The sequence below is a fragment of the Hibiscus syriacus genome, unplaced genomic scaffold (genome assembly GCF_006381635.1).
Source record: "Hibiscus syriacus cultivar Baekdansim isolate YM2019G1 unplaced genomic scaffold, ASM638163v2 tig00000132_pilon, whole genome shotgun sequence".
Classification (NCBI taxonomy): Eukaryota; Viridiplantae; Streptophyta; class Magnoliopsida; order Malvales; family Malvaceae; genus Hibiscus; species Hibiscus syriacus.
Window position 1 is genome coordinate 941,004 of NW_024061764.1, and position 17,747 is coordinate 958,750.

At 34.9% G+C, this 17,747-nt stretch overlaps 3 protein-coding genes and 1 pseudogene across 3 annotated transcripts; 1 reads left to right on the forward strand and 3 right to left on the reverse strand.

Annotated features, from left to right (window-relative positions):
- Positions 1–2,483: 2,483 nt before the first annotated feature.
- Positions 2,484–5,019, forward strand: LOC120122645 (annotated as a pseudogene).
- A 119-nt stretch (positions 5,020–5,138) lies between these two features.
- Positions 5,139–7,547, reverse strand: LOC120124730 (protein CUP-SHAPED COTYLEDON 3-like). Its single transcript, XM_039143342.1, has 3 exons — positions 7,256–7,547; positions 6,295–6,569; positions 5,139–5,840 (listed from the first exon to the last, which is right to left on the reverse strand). Exons 1-3 carry the CDS (start codon positions 7,455–7,457, stop codon positions 5,160–5,162), a joined length of 1,158 nt encoding a protein of 385 aa, XP_038999273.1. The 5' UTR covers positions 7,458–7,547; the 3' UTR covers positions 5,139–5,159.
- A 1,967-nt stretch (positions 7,548–9,514) lies between these two features.
- On the reverse strand, positions 9,515–12,381 carry LOC120129013 (SWI/SNF complex subunit SWI3B). The gene is made up of 6 exons (XM_039146651.1): positions 12,148–12,381; positions 11,590–12,014; positions 11,067–11,420; positions 10,398–10,536; positions 9,805–9,935; positions 9,515–9,728 (listed from the first exon to the last, which is right to left on the reverse strand). The coding sequence occupies exons 1-6, from the start codon at positions 12,344–12,346 to the stop codon at positions 9,588–9,590; spliced, it is 1,389 nt and encodes a 462-aa protein (XP_039002582.1). The 5' UTR covers positions 12,347–12,381; the 3' UTR covers positions 9,515–9,587.
- Positions 12,382–15,860: 3,479 nt separating this feature from the next.
- On the reverse strand, positions 15,861–17,410 carry LOC120124824 (UPF0047 protein C4A8.02c-like). The gene is made up of 7 exons (XM_039143430.1): positions 17,112–17,410; positions 16,974–17,034; positions 16,764–16,858; positions 16,650–16,683; positions 16,482–16,536; positions 16,328–16,370; positions 15,861–16,153 (listed from the first exon to the last, which is right to left on the reverse strand). Exons 1-7 carry the CDS (start codon positions 17,298–17,300, stop codon positions 16,082–16,084), a joined length of 549 nt encoding a protein of 182 aa, XP_038999361.1. The 5' UTR covers positions 17,301–17,410; the 3' UTR covers positions 15,861–16,081.
- Positions 17,411–17,747: the final 337 nt, after the last annotated feature.

The window sequence follows — 17,747 nt, forward strand, 5'->3', positions numbered from 1 at the left end:
AATATTAATTAGTATATCTTAAATATCTTTATTAAATATGATTAGATTATTATATTAATATTAAATATATAAATAATATTATTCATTATTAATAATTTAATAATATTATTTCTAAGAAATTAATAAATAATATAAATTTTATTAATAATTTTGTTATATATTATTAAAATAAAAATATAATATCTTATATTATTATAATATAATTTATTATTTTATTATAATATTAAACATATTATATTATTAGAAATATTAATAAATATATTTTAAATATTTTAATAATTAATAGTTTGATTAAAATGATATTAAAATATTTTATTAATATTAAAATCATAAAATAAAATTATTTTAAAATTATTTTGAGTATTTATTCTTTGAAGTGAAAAGTTCGAAAAATGACTTATGGAAAATCAGACCGTAAGTCATTTTCCAGAAAACACAAAGGAAATTCTGTTGACCAATAAATTTTTTACGTTGACCAACCAGTTTTCTTCCAACCAAACACTGAAAAATGAGGAAAACATTTTCCAGAAAACGTTTTACGTGAAACAAACGGACCCTTAATCATAAGTGGCCACACCACTAACCAAATAAAATTCTACTAGTATTCAGAGTAAATATCAACTTTTAGTACCTAATTATGTAATATTTATTTATTTTGCTATTACGTATTGGTTTTTAAAATAGTGCAATTAAATATTTATTATTTTTTCTATAATTAGGTATTTGATTTTTTTAACAATTCTTACATAGGAGAGGGGAAGAGAAATTTTGTTCCAAGTGGATGCCTACCCTAAGGAAGAGGAAATGTATCAACTTAGAATTTCTAACCCCATATTCTAAAGATTATTGATTTAATGTCGTCTAGTTTAATGAATAATATATGCTATAAATTTTTAAAAAATAGATATTTTATGAACATGTGATTTGGAAAAAAAAACATTATGTATTTAATTGTATAAAAACTAAAAATTAAATATTTGATTATGCTTATAAAAATTAAATATCTAATGATATTATTAAAAAATTAATTATACTATTAAAAGAAGTTAAATACTATATTGCAAAAAAATAGGATTATACCTTGTACACTAATACTAAAAGTTTTATATTTAACCTAATACTTATTCATTATTTACCTTTATTAACAAAAGAAAGAAAGGAATTACCTACTGGTTGTGTGCCAAGTGAATTGAACACACACAAAATGGATGATACCGTTGCACACTAAATGAGATAGTTTTGATTCAATTTGATAGAGTCAAATTTTAAATTCAATTATTTTTTTCCTTAAATTTGGTGGTATCAAGTTCGAGTGTAATTTTGGCTTTATTTTAAATTACATTAAGATTTATTTTAAAATAATGTCATTAAAATAAATAAATTAAAACATTTTATTCATTCGCTTTTTATTTTAACAAAATATATAAAGATTAATCATCATGTTAAATCGAAATTAAGTTCTTAATTTATTTTTGGCTTAATATAAAAAATTGTCAAACTATAGTTTTTTCCCATTTAGGTGCCTAAACTTTTTCTCTCGATCAATTCATGTAACTAACGTTATAAATGTTATTATTTTAAATATCTCGACTATAATAACCGTTAAAAGAAATCGTTAAATAACACGTGTCAAGTTTATTTACTTTTTAAAATTTTATTTAAAAATACATTTTTAAAAAGTTATTCCCAATCCCCACCACCTGCGTGCCTCTCCTCTCACCCCCTCCCATATGTGCATCTCCCCTTCCTCCTCCCTTATCCCCTCGTAGTCTCTCTCCCCTTCAACCTCTATGTCTCTCTATTCAAAAAGCAACAAATAATCTAATGAATTTGAGATTAAGGTTAGAGATTTTAGAAATTAGAGATTAGGGTTTAAGATTTAATTTAAGGATTATGGATTTAAAGGATTGGGATGACGACAAGAGAAATGATCAGCCGTGGAGGTCCAACAACATGTGGATGGATGATCATTTGATGGTGATAAAGATGACCAATGATGGCCGACAACGATTAGTATGAGAATGGAATAAGTTTGGATTTTTATTTTTTTTTTTAATTTCAGAAGTTTGGATTTTTTTAATTTATAATATTTTATTTTTTTAAATCAAAATTTTAAAATTATCTAAACGCGATACGTGTTTCTTAACAAATTTTTTAGTGGTCGTTACAGTTTAGACACTTGAAATTATAGCGTTTGTAACGTTAGACATGAATTGACAAAAAAAAATTTAGACACTTAAATGATAAAAAGAATATAATTTAAGTATTTATTTTTGTACTTTAATTTTTTAGGGCGAATATAAAACAGGTAAAAATATTTTGAAGGTCAGAGTAAATTGAAACCGAATTTTCTTGGTATGATATCGGGTCGGATTTGGACTGGCAAAAAACCCAACCTGCCCGCCCGTTGCATCCCTACACGCATACCTTCTGAATACTGAGCCGAGGGAATGACAAAGCTTCGACAATGGGGATGGGGATTTAGAAGCGTGAGGCGATTTACTACTGCTGCTCCTGCATTGTTGCCCCTTGCTTACCGTATCCGGTATCGTTTTTCTTTTCTAGCAGTAGATTTTCAAATCTTTCTCCTCTCAACTCTCTAACCCTACCTAGTTTACTCTTATTATTTAAATAGTCATCATCATCATCGTTATCATGTGGAGGGGACTGAACTGAATCTTGTTTTTTGAGTGTGACGAATATCTCCATCTCCTAAACCTAATGGCATCAATTTGGCTTCTTGAATTCCCTTCTCTTCCTTTCCAGGTAACTCCCAAACTTTTCCAAGCATTTTGTTTTATCGCCTTTATGTTTTCTTGCATTGTATTGGGTTTCTTTCTCTTGGTGAATTCTCTGATATTTGCTTTATATTTTCCTTCAATTTGGGTGTGGAAGCACCGGGTTTCTTTAAATGGAACATCCTTGCTACTACATCATAGGCATTGCCTAAGCCAACGGATCAACTGGATTCGTCTAACACCTAATAGAATGTTTTCGATATGAGCTATTAATGGTTCAATGAGCTCCGAGGAGGACAATCTTGCCCAGAACGAGGTTGTCGATACAACGAAAAGTACTCTGGTGGTAGATTCCAAATACCCACTTTCCTTATTTCAGGAATCCATTTCATCTTTCCCTCCCGTTGTTTCCCTGGTAATGTTTACGTACGATTACCTGTATTCCAAATACCTGTATGTAATATTGTAATGGTTAGCTTAGATTTTGAGCCTACATGAGTATTGTACTATATAGTTGTTCAACATCGGCTCCTCTTTTGGTGCAAAGGATTAATCCAGTATGATTCGGCTTTTACTTGTACTGCTAGTGTTTGTTATATTGCTTTCATTTTCATGCCGGTAAAACCAGTAGAGATGGTATTTGTATGAATTACAAGAGAAAATAAAGTCTAACATGAAGAACCCTACACAATTCATTTGTCTCAGATGAAAAATTGTCCTAAAAACTACTTTGCAATGGGATTGTGTATTACAATTACAATTACAATTATGGTTGTTGCTCTGAGAGCATATGCCAAGAGGAAGTCAAGCCAGACCATTCCTGGTTCTGTAGCCGATCTTTTAAGGCGTGGCCAGCTAAGACCATATAGAAGAGGCATGTATGATTTCGTTCTGTCATATCTTTTCCTTTTATCCTGCAGCCCTTGAAAAGGATATAAATTTTGTGATATTGCTTTGTGGTAGTTTCGTTGCTTACATGATGTTACTTGATTTCCCCCCCCCCCTATTATTTAAGGGCTAGCATTTTGTTCCATGTCCCTTAACAATTTTAATTCTAATTCCACATCTTTGGTGACAATGTGCATACCTTGTTTTTATGGTGATGTTAGTAATCTGTTTCATTTTACAGATCAAGGCCTCTCAACTATGATGATCCATTTAATAAACCATTGGTTAAGGTTGGGAAGAGCAATTCAACTGTCTGGCTCGGCAAAACTTTCGAGATAATGTTCTGAAAAAAATTAATTCACGAGATAAAGCACTCCTAAGATTAATTGCTCAAATAAGGTGAAATCCACAGTGTTAGCCGTAGGTCGCCATGTCTTCCGGGCGACCTACTAGGTTGCCATGTCTTCCCGGCGAGCTACAAGAGATAGCATGTGCCATGCACGTCCCAACACGTTGGACATCCGAGGCCATCCAACCGAGACTATCCGAGAGCATCCGAGGCCATCCAAGAGCATCCGAGGGCAGCCGAGCGAGCTATGCGAGGGAATCCGAGGGCAGCCGAGCGAGGGTAGGTCGCCCGGAGGGCATTGCGACCTATGTGTTGGGACGTGCATGTGCCATACAACACGTTCATTCTCTCTGTTTGAGCAAGGGTAGGTCGCCCGGAGTGCATGGCGACCTACAAGATCGCCCGGAAGGCATGGCGACCTACGGCCAATACTATGAATTTCACTCTATTTGAATAATTAATCTTAAGAGTACATTAACTCATAAATTAATTTATTTCAGAACATTATCTTAAAAATTTTGCGGTCGATCATTGATTATTGCTCAAGAAAGCAACGATGACAGAAATAAATCCAATGATGAGCAATGCATGAATGCATGTTTCTCGGGATACGGTCATATCTATGCCCAAACCCCCTGTCTCCCTACACCACGCCCTACTAAACTTAGGTGCAAAGCTCAAGGAACCCTATTTCACCCACCATCCCCTAAGCATGATCACATCAATCGTACCCTATAGGTGACCCCAAACATTGTAAACATATCCCATCCCATCCATGGTGTCACGTCAAATAAAAGTTTTTTTTACTCTTAATTTTAAGATTTCATTTTTAATAGTATCAATCGACTAACGTCGTAGACTTAATTTTATTAGATGAATTTTCTAGGAATTTTTACATATATAAAAACTTAATTTTATTTAAGTATAATAAAAGCTTTTCGTCATCACCGCTCACATCCACTTATAGCCCCGTCTCACATTCTATACCACCAGCATTAGCTTTTAGTTTTGTTATGTCTTGCCTTTTCTTCCAAGATACGCTGAATAATATATTTGGATTCATTCTAAAAATTGTGCTTAAGATACTCGTAAACACAGAAACAATTAAAACCCATAACCCAATATATATGTATGCACATACATGGATCATAATAGGGATCCTATTCCTAACAACATAAAAGATCTTAACAATCCAGTGGCCAGGATTCTCCAGAGGCCGTGGCGGGGGGATTTAAAATAATCTGACCACTGGCCGTGTTGAAAGCAATTGAAGTGGACATGTCATGGCCCGTAACTGCACCTCCAGAAAACCCCAACACAGAATAATCCATCTCAAGGATGGGATTTTGACATAGAGGGTTGGGATGAATCTTGTCCAGCCACTTCATGGTAGTGTTGGAATCTAAATGGGAAAAGTTAGCCTCTGTCTTGCAAAGTCTATGAATAGTAGCTTGTTCCTTCGAAATGCAACCTTGATGTGAGAGTAGGGACTTGAAAGGCATCGACGCTGATGAGTAGTTGGCGTTTGTCTCCGTGTGCTTGTCGGTTGCGCTACTAGCAGTAGTGGTGGATGTGGTTGAAAGGAACCCATTGGATGGGAAGAGGCGGGACTGTGATTGTGGGACAACCGTGTTTATCAGGCTTTTCAGGTATTTTTCTTGGCGGTGAATCAGATAAGAATTGTGAGCTTGCATTAGAGTTTGAGATGGAGATTCTAAGAACGATGCTGGGCCCGGCGTTTCAAGCAGCGGAGGCAAAAGAGTTGCTGAAGACGAAGATACTGCCATCACATTGCTTTGTCCTTGATCTAGTGCATTTTTCTTCTCACCCGTTTTGTTAAATATTCTGCAAATCACCCATTCTTCCTGCACAAAGTATAACCAGTAATCAGTGCATAAGCATGTTAATTACAAATACCAAGGACGATACGCCCATACACAGGCTTCCCCTGGGGATGTTTGGTTGTATGATTAAATTATTAAGAGAAACGAATAAGAAAATACAGAAATGGCAGCTGCTGCTACTGACAGCCAAATGGCGCGATGGAGTGAAAACCAAAACCAATCACATCAAAACTAGTCTGCTAGCTGGAATGGTTAATAATAAGGTGAAAGTTGTCAAGTCGGCATGCACGCAAACACAATATACCATGCCCCTACCAGTGCAGATGATCAGTTTCATGACAATTATTATTATATTATATTATATTATATTAGAACGAACAAGTTACATCCAGAAAGCGACAAAGAGAGATCATGAATGAGATGACATTAGATTCCCACGGCACCGCTCGTGTGGCGGAAGGGGGGTGCGATTTACCTTGCAGGAGGGGCGGCAGGAGAAGTCACCGTCCAAGCGGTACTCATGCATAACCCACTTGGTCTTCTCTCCACGGGGTGCTCTGCCCTTGTAGAAAACAAGGGTTTTCTTCATGCCCAAAAGTGCTCTTCTTGAGCCACTGTACACTTCCCTATCTTTGCCTGTGGTTTTCCAGTACCCGGCTCCCGTGGCTCTGTTTGTTCTCAGCCCGCTCGGGTATTTCCTGTCCTTCAGGCTGAAGAAGTACCACTCCCTCTCCCCCATTTTCGCCACGTCTGATCATGTCAAATTAATTGCTACTGCATATTTTCTTTACCAGAAACTAAAGATACACAATATATTTATTAACATACACAGCCATATACATATATAGTCTTCAATAATTTGGAGTACAATATTTATCAATACTCTGAATATTAATGACCAAGTCTTAAATTTTTCGAATTTAAAATGCCTGCAAGAAATATTGCAATAAACCCAACATGTCTCCAAAATTTGGTGGAAATGTTTACTAGACCTGAACTCTCTAGTTAGGGTTCCACTTCTTCTGTTAGTATGCAAGATTTCCTGCCAACATACTTATTATACATATAAATGCATACAGTGCAAAATTCATAGAATCTGGTAAGAACATAACCAAGATGCAGCAGGATTATTAAGGTATTTGAAGATCAGAGATCACTCTAACTCCTAAACTACAGCTTTACTAGTCTCCATTAGCAAAGAAACCAGCATTCTAAGGTTATCCCAAAAAGGAAAAAAAGAAAGAAAGTATCTATCTCCTTAGGCTTGGCTGATAGGAAAGCAACAGACTTATATGAGATTGTAAGGAATATATAGAAGCATGTCAATCCATGCTAAGAAAATGCGATGATGTAAGGCGGGTAGAGAATATTCTTGGATAATTTCATATAATAATCACACCATTAACACTTTAGTTTAAAAGCAAGAATATATATACCTGGAAGCTCCCATGGTTCACATCTGTTAAGGTCAACTTCTGCAATCTCTACTCCGCAGAAGGTTCCGTTAAATACCTTTGAAGCTAAATAAAAGGTTACCAGTTCTTCGTCAGTGGGGTGAAATCGAAACCCTGGGGGCAAACCTTGCTCGTTTACTTCTTCCCCAGCAAGTTCACTTAGAAGTTCTTCAACTGCCAACATCTTCCAACACAGCTCTACCCAATTCTTATGTTTTGAAATGAGAAAACAAGACAAGGATAGAGCGAGAGGGTTTGTGGTTTGTAGAAACAAATCAAGGGCTCGTTGTGGTTGTGGTTGTGAATGAAAGGAATGGGCAATGAGGGTCAGTAACATGCACCTGAAAGAGAAAGACCTTGCAAACCTGGGGAAAAAATCTAAAAGTAGTTTCTTGGAAAAACAAGAGGGTTTGAGGCTTTTGAAAAAAACTAATGCGCGTACATAGGAGAGAGAAGGGTGTAGTAAATGCAAATGCAAAGTCGGTTGCAGAGTGGATGAGATTTATGCGTGCGTATGTGAGCATACAGGGAGAGAGAAAAGAGTGAGATGGTTTCAAATTCTCTGATTAATAACAGTGAGATCATCATCATCATCACCGCTTAATTATTTATTTATCAGGCATAAAATATAAATAGTAGTGTTGATTTTTAGTTGTGGTACAACAAAGAGACTACCAGCTTCAGAATAGCCCAGAGATATTATTTTCATTTAAGCATTTGAACATATTCCATTGTATACTCTTTTAATCTTGTGATTGTGGGATCGAGTCCCACAAAGAGTAATTCATAATTTGAAGGTCTTCCACGAAAATTGTTTTCAACCTTGCGTTGGGAGTCAACCTACTATCCTACCTCCCCTTATCCCATTACATATGAAAATAAGGATTATCTAATTTTCTCTTTTATATATCGTACCAATAAAAATATTAGTCAAATTAAAAATTCAATTAACTTATAATCTTCAAAACTTTTCTACTTAATATACACAAAATGCTATAATGTACGTGGTTAGATGAGGTAGAGAATTGAAGAATCGAGTTCCTATATCTATAAATGTATTAAATAAGTAATGAGGTGTTGCTTTCCTTGAAAGTTGAAAGAAATGTCGACGTTGTTGCACGTGTAGAATGATTAGGTAAATTAACAAGGCTGTCGTAAGCTGTCGCTGGCTCTACAATCTCTGTAGTAAGCAGCAACAAAGCGGAGTTCGGATCTTATTGAATCACCTAAGTAAAAGATAACAACGGCTAGGATCCTCTCTACTCTGTCCTGCACCTGTAATGTATACGACTTGCTTTAACCCAATCATTCATTTGCTATTCTCTCACTTAAGTGTCTTTAATTTATTTACATAAATGCTAAGTTTCGCTGGTCAGATTATAATAATATTATATATGAAAGGGTTATCTATTACCTTTGACCTTTACCTGCAGGCTGCAGCTAGGAAGCTAGGTTCATAGTCCGTAGCCTTATAGGCCTACTTTTTCAATTATTTTTCTCTTTAATTACTGTTGCTGTCAGGTGGTGGGGCTTCTATCTAGCTCTGATTACTCAGAACCTTTTTGGGGTAACGTCGCTCCTCTTAAACCAAACAAATCCGCGCACAATGCTCAATTTATACTCATAGGGTCCATCAATCAATGGAGTGAGTGGCCCAGTCAGCTTTGCTTGGCCCACGTCTTTAAAATTAAACCACACTTCATTACAAGTCCATTGTCGTCCAATGATTCTATGGTTCTTAATTTCTCACATACATCTTATATAATAGGGTAAACTACATATTTTGCATTTCTATCATTTTTGTTTCAATTTAGTCACTAAACTATTATTTTTATTTCAATCACACTATTAAAAAATTAAAAAATTAACAAAACTACTGACATAATAATTTTTAATTTTTTTTTCAATTATGACATGATATTATCTTATGATGACAGATAACATCACCGTTATTTTTTTAATAATAAGTGACCAAAATGAAACCAAAACTAAACTTTAGATATGATTTAAAAAAAATAATTAGATGACCAAAACGGAAGAAAACTGATAGTTGGACTACTAAACCTGTAGTTTACCCTATATAATATATAGGCACATAAGAACATCATATTTTTAACTCGGATCAGGAGCTTTGGTTATTGCTAAACTATGATTCACTTTTGCCTATATATTACAGAAACATCGTTAACGCAATTTACTTGCAATTCAAGAATTGTTCACCATTGGCACAGGCAAAATATAGAAAAATAAAACAACTAATTACAAATCATCTGCGGTTAACGTTCTCAATCACTTGTTCTTCAGTTTTTCATGTCTAATTTGAATTCTTACGAAATGAAAGATTGAGCTGGTCAATAAAGAGTAGATGCTTCATGCTCTCCAATTGTTGTCTCTCTTTCTCCATCAGCAAATCCATCTCCTCAAAGCGAAGAATCTTGTCCTGGATCTCTTTCATCTGCACAGCTCAGGGTATATAGTACATAACTATACAAACCAACATCCTAGACACTGATCTTTAAAATCTTACATACCTGCACTTCTGTAATCTCAGTAATTGCTCTTTCAATATCTTGTTCTTCCTTGTCTAGTTGTGATTTTGCATCTGCATATGCTCTTTCCAATGCATTTTGGTTGGCGTCACCGTTAGATGAAATTTCTGATTCTGTGCCACAATGAGATAAAGCCTCAGCCATATGCCAGTCTCACCAATAAAAACCCGACAAAACTGTGAGCAGAGTGCTAGATGATCTTTTGCATTTATCTAATTTCTATCAACATATATTTTTTGTTTCTCAACGTTTGGATGATTCATTGTGGAAATATCTAAAACCAAACTATTTGGAGCCAACACATCAGTGCATGTCAAATGTTAAATTGACCTGACTACCATGTAAACTTTTTTGCAGCTTGTCACGAGCAAGGAAACCTAATAAAGTGTTACATCATCTATTGCGATGATAGGGGTGGGCTGCATATCAATAACTAATAAACCACAATATCAAGCTAAAAAAGATGACACCTCCAAGAAATCATGAGTCCTAGATCCAATCAAGAAAAAATGCAACTCAATTAGTAAATGCTGCAATGCTTGGAAGTTAAGTGTAAAACCAGGAGGCGTTCAAACCTTGTTTTGCGTTTCTTTCAAGAGATCCATTGCCCCCTCTGCTAGCTGTGGTGTCATCAATCTTAGATAGAATGTTAACAGCTGCTTGGGCAGCTGCTTCTGCAATCTCCACACCAGCCAAAGCTGACAAAAAGGCAGACTGAAAGAGAAGTAGCAAGTGAACCAATTATTACTAAAACAAAACCACAACAATATTGGATAATTGATGTTTTGGAACAAAAGTGATATCTATTTTTGTGTATAAAATTAATGCTTATAATCTGTTGGATCTTCCCTGTAAATCTAACAGTACTAAGCACCCCTTTCCCCTCAAATGAAATAACAAAATGTGTATTGACTACAGTAACAAATTGTTGAACAGCGGCATCTAAATTATCCAAATCCATTGCTGTCAAAGCACATGATGGACCAATAACACACACTGGCAGGCAACAAATATCAGGTTGAATGATGTTTGAGTTTTAGTTATCACAAGTTTATGCAGGTACTTGACATTCCCTAGTACTTTGTGGCACCGATGTAAACGGCAAGTTAAGCAGACGGCAGTACGAACTTGTGATGAAGATGATGGCAACACAAAAGTTGGATGCTTTTGAGTTCAAATATTAGCTTAGTAAATTCCGTGTCCATGATACATTACGTTCCTAGTAAAACAAGAAAAAAGCCAACCTGAGCCATGATTGGGTTGCTTGCATCGGCAAGAGGTGTGAGGCGCATACTTTTATTAGGATCAAATCCAGACTCGGCATCATCAGATAATGGATGACCAAGATATTCCTCCCCAAAAGGAAGTTTAACGAAATGAGCCACGCATTCCTTCTCGGTTCTACCACCAACATGCTGCGCAACCTTCTTCCAGTCATCACCATAATGCATAATGGCTTCAAGAAGCAGCAAGGTCTCTTTTTCTGACCAATCTGCCTTGGCTTCATCACTGATCTCTACCCGCCTGAAATCAGCATTGCTTAGACCAACCCTAAAGTTGCCCCGAACATAGCACCTTGCACACAGGGTGGAGTCATACTGCACAACAAAGGAGGATTAAAAAACTCAGCAGCTAGGGCATCTCAATAGTTAACATAATGCTGTGTCCTTTCCTCAATTAAAAGTAAGATGAAGCTCATTAATTAGACTTGAGAATAAAAGGAAACACAAGTAGAAAATGGTAACAAGAATATGTTATTAAAAAGACCTTGTCGCAAACGAAGCAAGCAATGGTACAAAGGGACTTGCATTCCCCGCAAAATCGCCGAGAAGTAGAGGACTGCTTGGGGGTGGGGGCAGCCGTAGAAGGGGATTCAAGAGAAGGGGAATCCGAGGATTTATTATTAGAAGCGGTATTTTTGGAGGGCTTGGAGAGAGCCGAAGAGGCAGAGTAATTGATGAGACCCCAGTGGTCGAGGAAATCAAAAACCCTTCGAATGGAGCCAACATCGCCGACGAGATTCCTCCTGGCCTCAGTGAAGGTAATCTTACGCGAAGGGTTTTCCCTGAATAACTTTATAATTGAGTTCCTGTAATACTTGTAAAGACTAGGGCCTTTGGACGAGCGTCCATCGAAGAACTCCGGAAGGAAACGGGACTCGCAAGAGTCTATCTTGTCCCACGAGAACCACCCTGTTTATTTTAACCCGCCAACCCCCCAAAAAATATTAATAAGGAAGAGGAACATCATTAATTGACAAAATCCAAGTGAGAAAACAAATTGGGGGAGGGGAAAGAAGGAAGGCTAAGAAAAGAGAGCACTTACGGGAGTAGCTGGGGACATGAATAACGTCGGCATCGACGGGAGGAAGACGGCTGGTGGGAGTGGAGGGGATATCGGAGATGGGTGGCGTTGGGGTGGTCAATTTGGCGGAGAACTGCGGAGATTGCTTCAACTGGTTTGAGTTCGAGATGGGGATGCTCTCTGAGAAAGCAACTTCTTTCACCGGAGATTTTTCCGCCATTGCTTCCTTCCTTTCTTTCCTCTGTCGGGTTCTCGAACTATATAGTAATAGTACCTTCTCAACGATATTCAATAAAAATCTCAATTTTTGTTTTTAAAATCAATAAATTCCAATTTTATTTTAAAATACATCTTTAATGAAAATAATGTACTAAATTTATCTACTTTTCTCTAACCTAAAATTTTGTTCGATGCATGAACTAGAAATAATCAATTTTGGTGATAAAAAAAATTATTATTATTTTTTAAAGTTTCGAATTTAAATATTATGAATGAGATTTAAACATTCAATTTCAAATGATTGAGATATATATTTGAATAACTACTACATTATATTTACCTTAAATTAATTAAATAAAAAAGTTCGCTCAATATTTTTATGATGTTATATCTCTATTTGATTTTTGTTTAATTGACGGTGACATTAATCTTAATTTTGGTTATTGATTGTATCTGATTGTTTTTTTCTTATTTTTTTAATTCTATATTATTTGTTTTCTTTTTTTTTTCTTTTTAGTTTTTTCAATTTTAAATAAAAATCTCTTTCATTGTGATATGTTTTTTCTATGTTTTTGCGGCATATTCCTCGTGGCGTTTGGTATGTTTTTCGTATACATCTACGATCGTGTTGGTGCTCGCACAAAGATTCTCACGACATTTATTTTCTGATTGTGTTAAGATTTATGAAGCTCAAATTGACAACTGAAAATGTACCAAGATGGGTGAATTGAAAAATTGTGTTTAGGAAGTAAGGAGAAAGAAATGATAAACACTTTTGTACAAAGATTTATAGTAGTTCGATTTCTCAACTAGTCTACATCCACTACCTAAACTCCTCACTTAGGATTTTCCAACAAATTCACTAATTTGTTTTTTCTTTTTCAATGATCAAGAGTAATCTTTACAAACTCCCTATCTTTTCACTTAACTAAGATAGAACAAAAACCCCTTTTACAAAAAGAATGAAGAATAAACAAAGAAACTTCTAAAAGGTAGGTGTTAACAAAATTAAAGCTCACGAAAACACAACTATTTACAATAGAAAAAAATAGAGTACAAAAGGTTTCTCTTGTGTTTGAATGTTTGGATATGTGTTTTTACTCTTCTTCAAGTGTCTTGTACTTGTATTTATATGTTTGAATGTGTTTGTGTCCGTTTCTAGCCGTTGGAAGTGATTTGGAGCCTTTGGAGATATTTTCTCTGTAAAATAAAACTGCCAAGGACAGGGAGTATTGATACTCCTTTAATGAGTATCGGTACTTCCTTTAATATTTTTAAATAAAACTAGCTGTTACTAGCCATTGGGCATGACGATATTGATACTTTGTTCATGATATCAATATTACTATGTAAAGTAGTATCGGTACCTATTTTGCATTTTGAAATTTGAACAAGCTGGTAGTATCGATATTACCTAGAGTGTATCGATACTTCTCTTACCTTTGATATCGGTACCACGTGAACAATATCAATACTGTTCATGCAATATCGATACTAAAAACGTTTTGATCTCAAATTCTAGTTTTAATGGACTTAAAATTATTTTTGAATTTTTTTGAATAAACTCAATTCAAGTCCAAAAATATTTTATCTAAATTTATTATATCAAAATATTATAAAAAGTGGTTCAACAAATTGGTTAGTCGGTAGTCACGTATTGTCAGATCTCCTCTTTGGTCAAATGTTGTTTGTTAATTTAATAAAATTGTGTAGAGAAGTAATATGCCAAACAGTTTTGGTTTGCTCATCGCTTTTTTATCACTTCATTAAAACATCTTATTCGACAAAGACAATGAGTTTTATGAAAATTACTTCGTTCTTTTAATATTAGACGCCATTCACAACATAATATTTCGTTTTTCTTCGTATCTTTAGGTTTAATGTTTTATTTTATGTATGAGTTTTTATGCCAATTATCTTATTTTTCTTTCTATGTTTGAGTATGTTGTAATTTTAATTTCTTTCATTATTTTTATTAGTAAAATCTATCATTGTTAAAAAATTATTAAATAATAAAATAAGTATAATTTATTTTCATATAAATTTAAATTTTTTATATGTTCTAATGTCAGGTTTGGAGGCTGATTAAATTGACAAATAAAATTTATGTTTAGCTTTAGATTTGAAGTCCACTTGATTTGTTTAATATTTTCTTCGTTTATATAAGAATAGTTTTGATTAATATTCATATATTTTGATAATTAAATTTATTATCATATTCGACGATCTACAATAGTACAACGAAAGCTCTCGCTTGCTATGCTTCAATATTCTCTAAAGCTTTAGATTTTTGGGTAAAATACACAATTGGTCCCTTAACTATAGAACACAGTTTTCTTAATTCCTTTGACTATTGAAAGTTACATAATAGTGTTCCGTCAATAAGACGTTTCTTTATTAAGTCCATTGACTATTAAAAGTTACAAAATAGTCACTCGGTTATTCATATGTTTTGAATTTGTTATTTTCTGTTAAAAAATTAACATATGCCTGAGCTGGACGTTAACATGTGGACTCAGATATGATAAAATTTGATCCCACAACTATTTGAGCCGTATTTTTTAGATCGATTCTTTGTTTACATTATGTCATAAAGTCAGTACTTGAAACATTATGACGTCGAACCAGTTAACGGCCAACTCAAATGATTGTCAATTTTTTTTACCAATAAACATTATTAAAATATGATTTTATCATAATCTAATAAGCAAGTTAACGTCAAACTCAGACAACCGTCAATTTTTTAATGGAAAAGGAAAAATTTACAACATATGAATAGTTAGATTATTTTATAAATTTTAATAGTCGAACAACTCAATAAAATAACATCCTATAATCGAAAAATCATTTTATAATTTTTAATAATCGAGATATTCAACAAAGTAAGGCTTTATAATCAGGTAACTATTTATATATACTTTATGAGTTTAATTCCAGTTTACCAATTTGTATCATGGATATTGCTATTTTTTATGTTATTAATGACTACTAGCTAAAAGATTATGTTTTAAAAAAATTGAACCATGAGCACTCTTGTCTAAACCTAGTTCATTTCATTTCCAAAATACTCTATAAATTATTATTAGTTATTAAAAGATAAATCTGCTCGGAGCAATTTTTATACTTTTGCTGTTTTTCTTGGTTGAATAGTATCCCCGAACCTAGCTTCGACTGGTGCAATTGGCTGGTTGGATGATAATTATTGATATAGTTCTTTATGTCATGTATCTTGTAATCCAATACCGTCTTCCTCCGGTGGTTACGATTTTCAGTCGTTGACTCAAAAATAGACAGACAGTATAAGAATTGTGAAAGAAAGAAAATTAAAGTAAAGAGGAAGCGGAAGCGGAAGCGGAAGCGGAAGAGGAAGAGGAAGAGGATTAAAGTAAACTGAGTGTTAAGAAGAAGGAGGAGGAAGAAGAAGAAAGACAGACAGACAGTATAAGAATTGTGAAAGAAAGAAAATTAAAGTAAACTGAGTGTTAAGGAGGAGGAGGAGGAGGAGAAGAAGAAAATCAACGAAAGCAAAAGGATTTCAGGTAGAAGCGTCAATCACAACTGATTACAAACTCATTGCAATCAATGTCACTTGGACAAAGCAAAAAAACTAGTTTATACCATTCCTACTCACATTAGTGTATCCCATCAACAAATATAGGATAGTGATCACGAAAGCATCTTAAGTATAATACAATTACACGGTTGGGGGAAACAGAGCCTCTCCACATTTAGTACCTTAGATGCCATTGAGAGTCACCACCACTCTACGAGCTGTCAGGGCATCGCGATGCTCACAAAGCCAAATGCCCTAAACCATAACAGAGAGGAAACTAAATTGTTCATTTTTGTTAAGTGGGAAAACTGCAAAGCAGGTTCAAACAAGATGTAACCCAAGTTGTAGCAGTCTTGGGGCAAATTAATCAAAGGGCATTCAAAGCTGATTTGGATGGTCACTGTCAATATTTGTCTAAATATGATGTACCTGCCAAGTTCCCATGTTAAGTTTTCCATCTGTAATAGGAACCCTGTAGAATAATAACATGAAGATAAGGTGAAAATGGAGACTGAAGACCAAATCTTTTCATCCAATTCAAAGGAAAAAAAATAGATGGATCTTATCGAACAAATATACATACGTTAGGGCGCAGCCAAACATGGATGATTTGATATGGGCTGGCATGTCATCAGGGCCTGCAAAGGTTAAAACGAAGCTTAAATATTAAGAAACTGACATGGAAGGGAAGAGAAGGGTTCAAGCTGAAAGAGCAAGGAGTCTGAATTTGTGAACATGGACAGACACAAACCTTCAAGCGTATGCTTCCAAGGCGCAGACCTTCCCTGCAAAATGAAGATTGATATTTCAAGCACCATTTAAAAGAAAATAAAATAAAACCCTATACATTCTGCTATCTGTATACCTCTGGAACTATTTTGCTGAGAAATGTATCGGTGTCGTCACGAACATCCGAATCATAATTCTCAGTGATGGTAAGAGAAGCACTTGTGTGTTGCACTGGAATTGTGAAATCGCAAAATATACGAGTACATAGTTAAAAAAATAAACATAAAAATCATTGTACAGAGGGATAGAGAATTAAAGTAAAAAATAGCGAAAAAGAGACACTCACGGAATAGATGAGCAAGGCCACACTTAAAATCTGATAAACCGGGCCTAATTTCTTTCAATATCTGAACACCAAAAGAAAAGTTTACGGTTAATGGAATGGAATTATTGGCAGGCAAAAGGGAGTAGGCATGCTGGTTACCTGAGACGTAACGAGATGGCAGCCTCTCCGAAGGGGAGGAAGAGTAATGGTCTTCTGAGCCCATTTGGGGGCGTGGCCGGGGACGGTAGCAGCCATGGGATTAGAATCGATGGAGGATGTGCTGTATTGTGCTTTCACCCAAGCTGGCTTCGATGAAAATAGTGCCCAGGTTTGTTGCATCAGCATCATTTTGCTTCTTTCAAAGCTTCTAACTTGTAACCTAAACCTACTTTTCAAATGGCTCAGCTACTTGTTATTGAGTTGCAGAAGCCCATACCAGAAGCAGGGTATTGCGAACGGGCTTTTCTATGCTCCACATATATCATTGAATTTTTTGGGGCCATTTTTGCAAATTGAATGAAATTCCCAAATGTGTGGATAGGCTACCAGCCTCATCTCGTATGTGGCTGCCTGCCATTTGACCATTTTATTCTTGCCAAATCAATTTTTCAATAGAAATTTTAAGGCAACTTCAAAAGAGTCAGATGTATAATCTGTAATTGCAATTGTCCCTATAACTAACTTCTTTTTTTGAAAAAAAAAACATTCTGTCAAAGTTCATATATTTAGGAAGCAGCTGTAGTTACTTCACAAAAAGAAAGGACAATCAATTGCATGAAAGGAAACAGAGGTCAA